At 36.2% G+C, this 13470-nt stretch overlaps 2 protein-coding genes across 3 annotated transcripts in view; one reads left to right on the top strand and one right to left on the bottom strand.

The window, feature by feature from the left end:
* LOC106761936 (calmodulin-binding transcription activator 4) overlaps window positions 1-8327 on the top strand; it is a 28165-nt gene extending 19838 nt beyond the window's left edge. For both annotated transcript variants that reach the window (XM_014645562.2, XM_022780872.1), the window contains exons 11-13: window positions 6651-7227; window positions 7403-7690; window positions 8037-8327. In XM_014645562.2, coding sequence (XP_014501048.1) covers window positions 6651-7227; window positions 7403-7690; window positions 8037-8129 — 958 coding nt within the window. In that variant the 3' untranslated portion in view covers window positions 8130-8327. The remainder of the gene's footprint in view (window positions 1-6650; window positions 7228-7402; window positions 7691-8036) is intronic.
* Window positions 8328-8964: 637 nt separating this feature from the next.
* LOC106760929 (nuclear transport factor 2) lies at window positions 8965-11215 on the bottom strand. The gene is made up of 2 exons (XM_014644377.2): window positions 10872-11215; window positions 8965-9323 (listed from the first exon to the last, which is right to left on the bottom strand). Exons 1-2 carry the CDS (start codon window positions 11166-11168, stop codon window positions 9249-9251), a joined length of 372 nt encoding a protein of 123 aa, XP_014499863.1. The 5' UTR covers window positions 11169-11215; the 3' UTR covers window positions 8965-9248.
* Window positions 11216-13470: the final 2255 nt, after the last annotated feature.

Genomic DNA, 13470 nt, shown 5'->3' with positions numbered 1-13470 from the left:
TGTCTAGGACGAAATTCTTCTCCCTTGTTCTCCAAGCTTAGCCAAAATGTTGACCCCTTGGTCAACAAACCCATTTTGGACATCCAAGCATAGTCAACTTTGGGCCTTGGCCCTTTATTGACTTGTTTGGTCAAAATCCTATTCTACTTGGCCCAAAATACAAGGCCCAATTGAAGTCGTGCACTACTAGGCTTATAATACAAAGCCCAAATAAAATCTAGACTACTTGGCCTAAAATACAAAGCTTAAATAAAATCTAGACTACTTGGCCCAAAATATAGGGCCCAAAATTATTCTTACTCTACTAAATCTTCATGATGACTTAAGATGGCCCAAGAGAAAGAGTCTAGGCCCATCTTCCATAGATGTCTCCAACTCTTCATGAATGTGCTAGGTCATGGCAAGGGGTATGCCATCATTCCCTCCCTCTTGAAAAAGGATTTGCCCTCAAATCTTCTTGTTCTTTTATGACAAAAACCTTTTTCTTATTATTGGTCAATTTATGTATCTTTCCACCAGGATCAAAGATCCATATGCAAGTGTCATCAAACTCAAAACCAATAATCTTATGAGCCACAAACAACATGTATCTACATGAATGATTTAAATAAGACCTTATGCTTATTTTAAAAGAATTTACTTGAAAATTTTGAAGGTCTACTCCACTAAATTGTTTGTGTTTACTTTGAGTTAATTGTATCCTAAAAGGTAACATCAACTCAAAGTTTGATTTGGAAAAATTTGAGGAGTTAAAAATAGTGGGAGGTGAAAAAGAAGTTGAAATTTCAAAAGTAGGAAATGGAGTTATGAAAGATGGTTGGATATATTGAGAAAAGTTCAAAGATTGGAAAACTCCCCTCATCATCTTAGTCTCAACCTTAATTGTGGGAGTGCTAGGGTGTTTTAGTAACTCTTCCTCTTCTTCTTTTATCTCAATCTCTTCTTTTTCTCTCTTTTCTTTCTCATTCCTTTCTTTTATCTTTTTCTCTTCATACTCTCTTCTTCTTTCCTCCTCCTTTTTCTCTCTTCTTACTTTCTCCTCTTTCTCTCTTTCTTCTTTCTCTCTTTTCTCATGATCCTCTTTCTCCCTTTGTTCTTTCTTCCTTCTTTTGTCTTCCTTTCTTCTTCTCTCTATCTTCCTTAAATCCTTTTGGACCTTTTCTTGTTTTTCATTAAGAATACTAAGCTCTTCTTCCAACTTAGCAAGATACTCTTCTCTTTCAATTCTTTCTTTTCCTTTGAGAAGGATTTCTTGCCTTTGCCAAATTTTAAGTGACTTTAGCTCTTTTGCTAAATTTTTCAAAGTGGGTTTTACAACCTTACTAGAGTCACTTCCAATTTCATAAGAATTAGTCTTAGACATCCTTAAAGGTTTTCAAAAATATGCAATGCAATAAACAAATACTTACATTTCAAAGAAAGTTCCTTAAGAGATTTAAGGAGACAAAAGACACCCAAGTTCACTTCCAGGAAAGGGAGGTGAATCACAATGGATTTCTTAAATACCAAACCTTTCCTAGCCAAGGTTTACCTTAGGCACTCTTGAACCAAATTTCTCAAAGGGAACTAAAGTTGAAATTAAAGTTGACACACACTAAGCTATCACAATTAAAGAAAGCAAATAAACTAGCTATGCGGCCTAATGATTAAGTTAGAAGAACTTTGGTTCCTCCAACCAAATAACTAAAAAACGAAATTTACTAAGAAATAAAGGTTCTTGTTAGGAGATGGGATTGAGCACCAAAGACTCCCCCAAGACACCTAACAAGGCCATGAGTTACAAGAGAAGAGAAAGAAGAAAGATTACAAAGCCAAAAATCACAACCAAATCAAAGCTATCTCCCAAGGTGTTTCTCTCCTTTCTTTTCGCTACCACTCTAGACTTCAAGCTCCCTTTGGGTCTCCACCACCTAGAAGGCTACCTCTAAGATATTGGATCACCTCACAAAGAGAACCTACACCACACAAAGTAACCAAATCCGAAATTGTGCAAGAAGAAACAAGGGATAAAAGCAATAAAAGGTCCAAAAACAAGAAAGGCTTTGCAAAAGGAATTTAATTATGACAAAACTAAGAAATCCAAGAAGACAAGCAAGAAATTAAAGGTTAAGAAACAAAGGTTAGCACTCAAAAGAAATCCTAATGAAGGGTGCTAGAATAGATTCACAAAACAAAAATTTCTAGAAGAAAAGTGGGTGGTTCTTGTCTTTAGGCAACTTTGAGCAAATGGAGCACTAAGGCCACTATTTTAACATCATAGCCAAGACTTTTAGCCACTAGAAGTGAAGATAAAAACCCAAAACAGTGAGCAAAACATGTTCCAAAACAGATTGCACAAAAGCAATGGTAGTGGTCTAAGCACACAATATTTTTCAGCACCTTTTAGGCTCTCTTTTGGTACTCTTTTGAGGCCTTTTGCTTAAAAGCTTTTGGCACTTCTTTTTCCAATCTTTTAAGGTGCAAAATAAGACCACCACACACTTGGAACAGAGGTGATTTATGGGTTTTAAAAGCCACAAAGACAAGAAACACAAAATAGAAGAGAATCCAACTAGAATAAAAAATGGAGTTGAAAACTAGAAACATCTGTAGGGAATTTTTTTCAAGAGCTTGCAAATGATCTAATGGCAAGTATGAACCCAAAACATCAAAGATAAGACCCTCAAATAGTTGTATATGGTTCAATTTTGCAAACTAAGTTATATACTTTTTCTGATGATTTTTCAAAGTTACTAGAGAAAATTGACAAGAAAAGAACTACACATGACTCTAGACAAACATGGATGGATTAAAAAATTAAAATGACTCAATCAATGAAATGCACCAAATGTAAATCAATAAAAGACCCAACAAAACAGTAAGGAATGACTCAAAAAAGAAAAGGCACAAAACAGTAACCAAAACTAACAAAACATAACTTGGAAAACGCTAATGACAGTATTCTGGCAGCATTGACCTTTGTTCAATGTTTTACTCATAACTTTCTCTAAAGAAGTCCAAATGAATTGTTTTTTTTTTTTTTTTGTTTTAAACTAGACTCAAAGGGCTTTCTTTTGAGTATTTTTAAGTATTTTTTTGGACAACTGGGCTAGATGCAGTTTAAGTTTCAAAATCATCCAAGTTTATTGCCAGAAAAAAAAATGATAGATGGAAAAAAAAATAACACAAGACAAGTAAGGAAAGCATTAAACAACAAGGAGATAATAAAGGATCAAAACCAAGACTAGATACCAAGTGATGGCAAAAAAAGTGCTCTAGCTAGGACAAGCCAAATCTAGAAGCAAATCAAGCCATAAGTTCATGCATGAAGATTGTGGAATTTGGTGGTGGTGAAAGGTGTTGATAGCTCATGGTTTTGATGAGTTGTATGGTGATGGAAGGTGTGTTTGGTAGTTCTCTAAGAGAGGTTGGGCCAACTCTTGGAGGAAGGTGGCTAGAGGAGGCCACTTGGGTTGCTCTACCCTAGGGTCACCTTAAAAGAGTAGTATGGTACAAAAATGGCAGCATAACTTTACTCTAAATCAAAGGTGATTACATGATGGAGAGCACCTCTATTTATAGGCTAAGGTGTCTCAAAAATGGGCTGAAACTTTAACCTAAAATAGCCACCTTGGTTGTCTTGGAGAGCAAGGAGAAATCCTCTCCAATAGGAGGGAAATAAGTGGCAAAAATCCTCTCAAATGAGAGAGTGACATGTGGCCACTACCTATGGAAAAACTCTCCATTCCTAGAGTGACACATGGCCACTAACTAGGAGGANAANTCTCCAATGGGAAGCNTCCACNTNTCTAGGACGAAATNNTNCTCCCTTGTNCTCCAAGCTTAGCCAAAATGTTGACCCNTTGGTCAACACACTCATTTTGGACATCCAAGCATAGTCAACTTTGGGCCTTGGCCCTTTGTTGACTTGTTTGGTCAAAATCCTATTCTACTTGGCTCAAAATACTAGGCCCAATTGAAGTCGTACACTACTAGGCCCATAATATAAAGCCCAAATAAAATCTAAACTACTTTACCTAAAATAAAAAGCCCAAATAAAATCTAGACTACTTGGCCCAAAATACAGGGCCTAAAATTATTTTTACTCTACTAAATCTTCATGATGACTTAAGATGGCCCAAGATAAAGAGCCTAGGCCCATCTTCCATAGATGTCTCCAACTCTTCATGAATGCGCTAGGTCATGGCAAGGGGTATGCCATCAATTCTCGACAAATTTTCGATTCCGGTGATCAAAGAGTTGCCTGATGAGCTTAAGGGGGCTAAATACTTTTTGAAGATCGACTTGAAATCTGGGTATCACCAGATCAGAACGGAAGGAGGGGAGGAAGAGAAGGTGATAACGGTGATTGCTAGACCATATTGGCAAGACTTCCAAGAATTGATAACAGAGGTAGAAGAGGACGCAATGTTGAAGAAGATCGTGGAGGATCTCAAGAAGGACCCAAATTCACATTCTCCCTACACCCTTGAGCAGGGGAAGCTCCACTGTAAGGGGAGACTGGTGTTGTCGGAGAAGTCAGGATAGATTCCCAAACTCTTGGCGGAGTTCCATGCAACAAATACGGGGAGACATTCGGTTGTATACAGAACATATAGGAGGCTAGCTCAGTCTTTATACTAGATAGGAATGAAAGGGGCGGTGGCGGACTACGTGGCTAGCTGTTTAGTGTGCCAGCAAAACAAATATCTGGCAACTTCTCCGTAGGGTTTATTGCAGCCTTTGCCCATACCTCATGCTGTGTGGGAAGAGGTGAGTATGGATTTTATAGTCAAACTACCTAAATCCCAAGGCTTCGATGCGATTCTGGTAGTGGTTGATAGGCTGAGCAAGTATAGCCATTTTATATTGTTGAAACACCCATATTCAACAAAGACAATAGCAGAAGTGTTTGTGAAGGAAGTGGTTCGTTTGCATGGGATTCCAGTATCCATAGTGAGCAACAAAGATCCGTTGTTTTTAAGCGTTTTTTGGAAGGAGTTGTTCTGGCAGCAGGGGACTCAGCTAAGGACGAGCACATCATATCATCCCGAATCTGATGGGCAGACCGAGGTGATTAATCGAATTTTGGAGGGCAATTTGAGGTGTTTTTGTTCTGAACAACCGAAAAGATGGAGTATGGTACTGCCATGGGTTGAATACTAGTATAATACCAGATATCAGAGTGCATCTCGATGCACCCCATTTGAAACGGTGTATGGAAGAGCCCCACTGTCCATCAGTCGTTTTATACCAGGAGAGACACTCGTGGAGGCGGTGGCACAAGACCTATTGACCAGGGATGAAGCGATTAAGCAGCTAAAGTTTCATTTGAGGCGGGCATAAGATTTAATGGTGCAACATGCTAACAAAAAGAGACAACCAACTGATATAGGAGTGGAGGATTGGGTTTACTTGAAGATTCATCCCCACAAGCAGACATCAATGCCTTCAAAGCTTCACCCAAAGTTGGCAGCTCGTTACTACGGGCCTTTTAAAGTGATCCAGAAGGTGGGTGAAGTGGCATTCAAAATCTAGTTACCAGGGGCAGCGCAGATACACCCGGTTTTTCACGTATCCCATCTTAAGAAGGCTATTGGGGAAAGACAAGTTGAGAAGGAATTACCACCAGAGTTGCAAGCAGAGGGCCTTGCTTTTCATCCACTGCGCATTCTAGAAAGGAGACAAGTGAAGCAAGGCGAGGAACTGGTGCAACAAGTTTTAGTGGAATGGCAAGAAGGTGGAAAGGAGAGCGCTACTTGGGAAGATCAAGGGGGGAAAGAGGGTGCAACTTAAGATCAAAGCACTATGGCAGATCAATACCCGGAGTTCAACCTTGGGGACAAGGTTGTTGGGGAAGCGGAGGGTAATGTTAGGAGTTGGAGAGTTTATGTGAGAAGAAGTAAAAAGTGGGATGCTTAACTGTTTTAGACAGTTAAGAGGAGCGGGGTGTTAGCCCCGTATAAATAGCTAATTGTTTAGTATTGCAGAGTTAGTTAGTTGTTTTGTATATCATGTACAGGAATCCATTATTCCTGGGGGAGGTTATGCTCTCTTAGAAACTTACATTGTATACTGTCATTCAATACAATCTGTGATCATTCGTTTCGTCTGGCTTAGTGTGTTGTGTGTCTAATTGTTTTTGTGTGAGTGGGTTCTTAAAAGAGGAACCTAACAGGACCTGTCTATCCCCTCCCTTTGTCTATCAAAGAACACAAAAACTGTAGAAAACAATCCCCAAACAGACTTTATAATAGTCTGACACACAACAAACCCACCACATAGACAGTTATAACTGTCTGTCTCTCTTATTCTTTCTAACATATACTTTCCCTCTGAACCTATCATAAGTTCTCGAGATACTCAAGTCTGAAAATTGAATTTCTAGAGATGCAAACTGTGTTAGGAAATTAAATGTAGAATTGATGACAACATTGAGGGTTTAATAAACCCGCATGTAGCATGATTTCTTATCATCAGAAATTAGTTGCCTTATTTATCATGTGTGTATAATCAATCGCAGCAAATTTGGGCTTTATTTCTAATTAGTGACAGTAATTGGTTCATCTAGTCTTCTGCTAGAACTGATGATCATATCATGAAGTATAATTACCTGTTCCATTTTAAAGTATTTGGATGTTATTTTCCTTAAGCTTTGTAATACCTTGTAGGGAAAAAATGGTTGCTTCACTTGTAGCTTCTGGAGCATCTGCTGGAGCTGTGACAGATCCAACTGCACAAGACCCAATCGGAAAAACTGCTGCATCTATTGCAGCCAGCAATGGGAACAAGGGACTAGCAGGATATCTTTCAGAGGTAGCTGTAACAAGCCACCTATCATCACTTACATTGGAAGAGAGTGAGTTATCTAAAAGTACTGCCCAGCTTCAGGCAGATATGACTGTGACCAGTGTCTCCAAGGAAAATCTTGCTGCCAATGAGGATCAGGCGTCACTCAAAGATACCTTGGCTGCTGTAAGAAATGTAACTCAGGCAGCTGCCCGGATACAATCTGCTTTTCGGTCACATTCTTTTAGAAAACGGAGAGCAAGAGAAGCAGCTGCTGGTGTAGATGGTACGAGTATAGGTGGCTTTGGTAGCATTCCAGAAATTTCTGCTTTGTCAAAACTTGCCTTTCGAAACTCACGCGAACATAATTCAGCTGCTTTATCAATTCAGAAGAAATATCGTGGTTGGAAAGGTCGCAAAGATTTCTTATCGTTGCGCCAAAAAGTAGTGAAGATACAGGTATAATAAATGTCAACTTTAGAGTTTGCATGGAACAAATGAATACCAAGAACTACGTGCATAGTTTTCATTCTTTGCAGGGTGAATAATTTTGATTTTAAAACCAAACTATGGCGTGCATACTTTGATTTTTAACACCGTTAATGTCAACCTCTTCCGAATTTATATTGGGCAGGCTCATGTGAGGGGTTACCAGGTTAGGAAGCATTACAAGGTAATATGGGCAGTTGGAATCCTGGATAAGGTCGTGCTGCGATGGAGAAGAAAAGGAGCTGGTTTACGAGGTTTCCGACAAGAGATGGACATCCATGAAGATGAAGATGAAGATATTCTCAAGGTGTTCCGAAAACAGAGAGTGGATGTAGAAATTGAAAAGGCCGTTTCACGGGTGCTGTCCATGGTCGACTCACCAGATGCTCGTGACCAATATCATCGCATGCTTGAGAAATATCGTCAAGCTAAGGTAAATAAGTTTAAAAACGACACTGTCAAGTGTTTGCCTTTTATCAGAGTGGTCACTATCTCTTTGGAATCTCTTAGTTTGCCACTATATGAAAATTTTAGACATTGTATTGCATGAGGCTTCCTCTATAGGGAATTTCGTACTCAATCTGTTTGGATACAAAACTAGAAGAACTTGAGTGTGTTTTAATACTCTATGTTCTCCGTATCGACACTCTAAATAACCTTTTAGCTTACATCCTAAAAGATCCAAAGTAGTAAACATACATTGTAAAGCTAACAACTATTTTTACTATAGAGTACATTGCTTTATGCTGTCAATGCATAACTCGTGAATTATTTGGCAGGCTGAACTTGCTGGTACGAGTGACGAAGCATCATCAACAACTTCTGTGGGGAATGCCTTATTTATGGAGGATGACTTCTATCCATTTCCATAGCCGTGCTAATCTTCATTCTTTTGAATGATTAATTTCTGAATAACCATTTCGACGGTCTTTGTGTTTTAGATGCTTATAACAAGCTGACTTGTTAGTTTGAGACAGTCTTGATTGTATAGTGATAATGACGTTGAACACTGTTGCTTTGTAAAATATAAAGTTGTGTTGAATGCAAGTAGAGTGGCGTTTCAAATTGAATGGATAGCATTTCCGTAAGTTGCAGTTTATATTTGGAAATATAATATTAGCAGTACCGTCAACACTGTTCTGATTGTTACAGTGTCGAACTCATAAGCAAGACTCGCTCTGAGGTGTTACCACGTAAACAAGTCCCAACTACTAGAATGTTAAAGAGAGGTTTTCTTACTCGTTTACTTCATTTTAATCTCAAATTTGACTAGTCTGTATGGAAGCCATGGCCGATACATACTTGATTTGATCAACCCTCATTGACATCACCGCAAATACAATTCAAATTCACATTGCAGGATAAAGGGGCGAATCGTATTTTGATATAACTCTTGTATCTGTAACACTACCGATCAGCATCATTTATCTTCAGTGAAATGAATTTTGGATTAACAAAAAATAGTCAACTAGAGTACAGTGTCCACAAAATAACCACTATTCAAGTTTGAAACCTGGTCCTCAACTATTATGCTATTGCAGTTAATATATTTACAAATTAATAACCCCAAATAACATCTAAATTGATTAACTTTTACGGGTAAGAGAAAAGACAAACAGCCCTCTTGATATGAGAGATGCTTGAATAAACGTCATTGATTCTTTAGGTCAACAAAAACATTATGTTATAACTGCAAGCATAAACTAATTAATAAAGGGAAAATGGATCAAGATGCTTGGATCCAATATTTCAGATCACAAATATATTAAAGTTTTCAATCTCCAATACGCAGTAATCTTTCAACAATTTATCCTTGAAGATTTTTTCAAATCAGTCACGACAGAAAATTCTAAACACAGCAGACAATTAAGGATTCAACACAATCCACCAAAAATAACCCTTTTTCAATTTCAAATGTCCAATCTGAAACAGCTAGCTATAGGGCAAACTTCTTCTATGGCCTTTCAGCTCATGTATTTGATGGTCTATCTTCATGCATAGTTCAAACGGAATATATCATTCAACACATAATAGCTTCCCTGCGGAGTTGGCATCAAATGGAACATCTGAAAAGAGAATGACAAATTTAGTGATTGACTGAAATTAGATAAACAGTAGAGCAAGAAAAAGAGAGGATATGCCCACCAAAATACAAGTATTTCTACGTACACAGGAAAAATATAATATAAAATTACCAGTATAAGTGCACAAGTATAGAAAAGAATAATAAAAACTTGCTATGGATGTAAAAACTTTAGGCAAAATTCCCCTTCCACATGTAGGCAACATTTTAGTGAAAAAACAGGAGTTTGACAACCCATCGTTTCCCCTTCAGAATCATGAATTCAGCTACTCTACAAGAGACAAAGACTTCTAAGTTCAAGGTACCTAAACTTAATCCTTTTCTAAAATTACAAAGAAGATCGCTAAAATATCATTAACAAAAACCACTTCATTCATGATTCATTTAAGATGGAGAACCAGCCCCCATCTATTGATCATTTTAACAGAAAACTTTCCAGTTCTTTTTTTTTTTTTTTCAGAAAGTTATAAGCTCCTTAAATTTATTGATAGGTAGAACAAAACATATCAGTGACAGCTAGTGACAAAAAAAAAAACCTGGCTAAATTAAATCTAAAGAGAGAAGTAATTCTCAACACAGAGGACCGCTGCAAATTTGCAGGTCACCTACTAGAAAGGACCATTGCTTAACTCCCAAATAAACTCCATCATTAACTTTAACATCTACGACTAACTGCCAACTTCCCGTTGTTTGTTCTGCTAAGGATCATTGATTTTATTTTCTTACGGAGAAAATGTTGGTAGAGAGAGTGAAAGTTAATGCGGCACCAAGACAATACCCCACTCATAATCCCACCTAGTTACAGAGAGGTCCGAATTGAACGACTTCTACTAATAGATATTGAAATTTCATTGAATTTGGAGCCTCTAGTATAATTCTTGTGGATTCCATTGGAACCTAGTGAGAATGATAGTAAGTAATCAAACCGACAGCAATTGATGAAATAAAACAGTTGGAGGACTCCCACGAGCTTTTAAATTGAACTCAAATTCCATCTAAGTTGCAATTTGGAAGAGGGGATTAATAATTGTTTTGCCACTTTCAGTTCTAAACACACCTTGACCAACATTGGTTGGCACAAATACCCACATTCTGTACGCTAGGGGCCCCGATTAATAACATGTACCAATACTATGATTACCAAAAAAGAAAACCTAGACTCTACAGTTAACCTAGATTTCCAATCACAAACTGGCAATGATTCAAATCCATTACTATCATTCGATAACCTTCCTAATTCCCCATTCACCCGCTCTCTTCTCACCCTCACACATTCCGCAGTCAATAGCATTAATAACAACCTAAAACGTGCCAAAACTTAACAATTTATGTTTCCCAGAGGAACAAGCCAACATTTCCAACGAAATAAAAACAGGTAAATTCAAAAGCAACACGCGATCACACAGGCCGCCCCTAAGCAATTCAACGCAGAAAGAGAAAGAGAGTATCAAATGAAAGGAAATCAGATCGAAGCGGAAATGGATGATGGATCGGAGTGTGAAGAGAACCCTAAGACAGAGAGAGTGTTGACCTGGCTGAATTTGAGAGTGTGTTGTTCGCCGGCGAGCTGGAGGTTGCCGCTGACGAAGACGAGCATGCCGCCGCTGGCACCGGAAGGTTGGCAGTCGACGGTGGAGATGGAGTGGTGGCACTGCTGAAAAGGGAGGGAAGTGAGCTTGGCGACGATGTTGGAAGCGCCCTGGATCTTCTGGCCTTCAAAAGTGAGCATGGAAGCATCCTGGTAGAGACCGGCCAGGCTTTGGCGATTGTTGTCGAAGGTGCTGTAGTAGTGTTCTACGAATGCCTTTGCCAAATTGTCTGGATCCATCTCTCCCACTCCCACACTCTCTTTCTTTCCCCCTCCTTATATACCCTAACTTCTTTTTACACCCTTTAGCGTATCTTTTACGTTCATTCTACATATAAACAAATCTTATTATAATTACCAGCAAACAATTAATTATCATAATTCAATTAATTAAAAATGTTAATAAGATTTATATTTAGATTATAAAAATTTCTGTTCCTATATATATAATCATCACAGATATTTTTTTTTATTAACTTTTATGGTATTGTAAATATTTAACAAAGCATTTATAAATTTTCATCAAATTTGTAATAAAAAATAGTTCTAAATTATTTTATTTTTATTAATTGTTATATTTATGAAATAGAAATGGTTTTAACATTTATTAGTTAATAAATATAGGGATATAAGCGTAAAAAAGTTTTTGTACATATATTGATAACTATGTTCGGAAAAATAATATTATACGGTTATTAATTTAAATTTTAATTATTTATTATTAATTAATTTTACATTGAAGAAATGTTTTTGAATTTTACCTGATTTTAAATTTTTTTTCCAAATATAAATTGAACATGTTAGATAAAATTTTATTTAAATTGCTAATTTTCTTCTTTTAAGTTTTATAAGTAACTTTATTTATTTATAGTTTAATTGTTGAGTACATTCAAAAGAAGTTACTTGTTTTTAATAATTTAGATTATCAAAAATTTAATTCTAAGTATAATTTATTATTAAAATATTAATGCAAATTAATATTAAATACTTTTTGTTAAATTTCATTTTGAATAAATTAAATATTAAACAAAAATTAAGTAACTTATTAATTTAATAAATATTAATGTTAATTTTATTCGATTATAAAAATATTTGTATAAATTGTTGTTTATAATAGTTGAAATTTATTATTTGTAGAATAAGAATCATATGACTATAATAAAAACTATCTCTTAAACGAGTTAGATGACTAAATAGTATTTACAAGACTTTATATAAGTTTGAAAATAAGTGATAGATTTTGTTAAATAAGAAGTGGATTGATTTTTTAAAACATTTTTTTAAAATAATTTTTTCTTTAAATATTTTTTTTAGATAAGAATGAAATTATTTCAAATATATTATTGATACAATAATAAGAAAATAAGGTAAAGTGATAAATAAAAGAAGATAAAGATATTATAGATTTATATTGGTTCAATTTTGATCAATCTTACATATGTTCTTGACACAAATCTATTCTTGTCTCACTCAACAAGTTATCATAATTAAGAAGATATTAACTATGAATCAACTTTGATAATAAAGAGGACATATGTTCTATTTATTCTTGAAGAATTTTATCTTTTAATCACCCAAGAAAATTTATCTCTTATCAACTCTTACTGTAAATATATGCCTATTTGAAATTTTTAAATAGGCTTTAGTAAAAATATATTGTCCGCGTTCTCTTGTTAAATCTGTCTAGAATGTAATCCTTGTTGAGCTTAGTGTACTCTATCTGTGTATGATCATAAATCCTAGACTGAAATCAATGAATCCAAGAGGTTATTACAAATGGCATCTTCATCCCATTCTTCAAGAAGAGGCAAAGGAAAAAGTGTAGTTACTGCAAGAGAAGCTAATCTTGGAGGTTGGATAAGTGATGATGAATCTCGAATGAGATTTGTTGATTAAAGCTCCAAAATTGTTGTCTCACCAAAATATTTAGACTTGAGTTTGTTCAAAAGGGAAAACTTTCAATTTCTTGGATGGATTGAGACTCAAAACCTGTCAACATTGGTGCAAATGAAAGGTGTGTGGTATCCTGATCTTGTAAGAGTATTTTACCACCACTTAAGGATTGTCAATGGCGATATCCGTTCAAGAGTACCAAATTGTAAAGAAAATTGTTGATTAAAGAAAAAGGATATCTACAGAGGGTGGCTCAGATTTCCTGTGAGTTGCACAAGAGAAAATCTTCATCTGCATGAGGATCTCAAAATGGAAGAAATGATTTTAGCACATCTTTTTGCCTGGGTGATTCTGAATGGAAGAATGATGCAGGATGAAATGACTATAGAGGATGTCTATCTACTACATGCTATTAAAAATGACACTCTCACCAACTGGGTGGAAGTTTTGAAAGATCACATGACTAGAGTTGCACGAAGAAACTGTCATTATCTACCATATGTCGTTCTTGTAAGCAATGTACTTGTGCTTCAGGGAGTGGATACAAGAGGCGAAAGGAAACATTCATGTAATTGCATAAATGTTATTAATAGAAACACTCTTGTATCACTTGGACTAGTGAGAACAATGAGAAGTCGGTGCTTTAAGG

The sequence above is a fragment of the Vigna radiata genome, chromosome 5, assembly GCF_000741045.1.
Source record: "Vigna radiata var. radiata cultivar VC1973A chromosome 5, Vradiata_ver6, whole genome shotgun sequence".
Lineage (NCBI taxonomy): Eukaryota > Viridiplantae > Streptophyta > Magnoliopsida > Fabales > Fabaceae > Vigna > Vigna radiata.
This window is presented reverse-complemented; position numbering and strand designations above follow the sequence as displayed.

What these genes read in the sequence shown, in the direction of transcription:
- LOC106760929 (XM_014644377.2), bottom strand. Translation starts at nt 11,168, where the DNA reads ATGGATCCAGACAATTTGGCAAAGGCATTCGTAGAACACTACTACAGC. An exon ending in ACACTCTCAAATTCAGCCAG is followed by an intron (nt 9,324 to 10,871) that starts GTCAACACTCTC and finishes TTCTCTTTTCAG; the next exon opens with ATGTTCCATTTGATGCCAAC.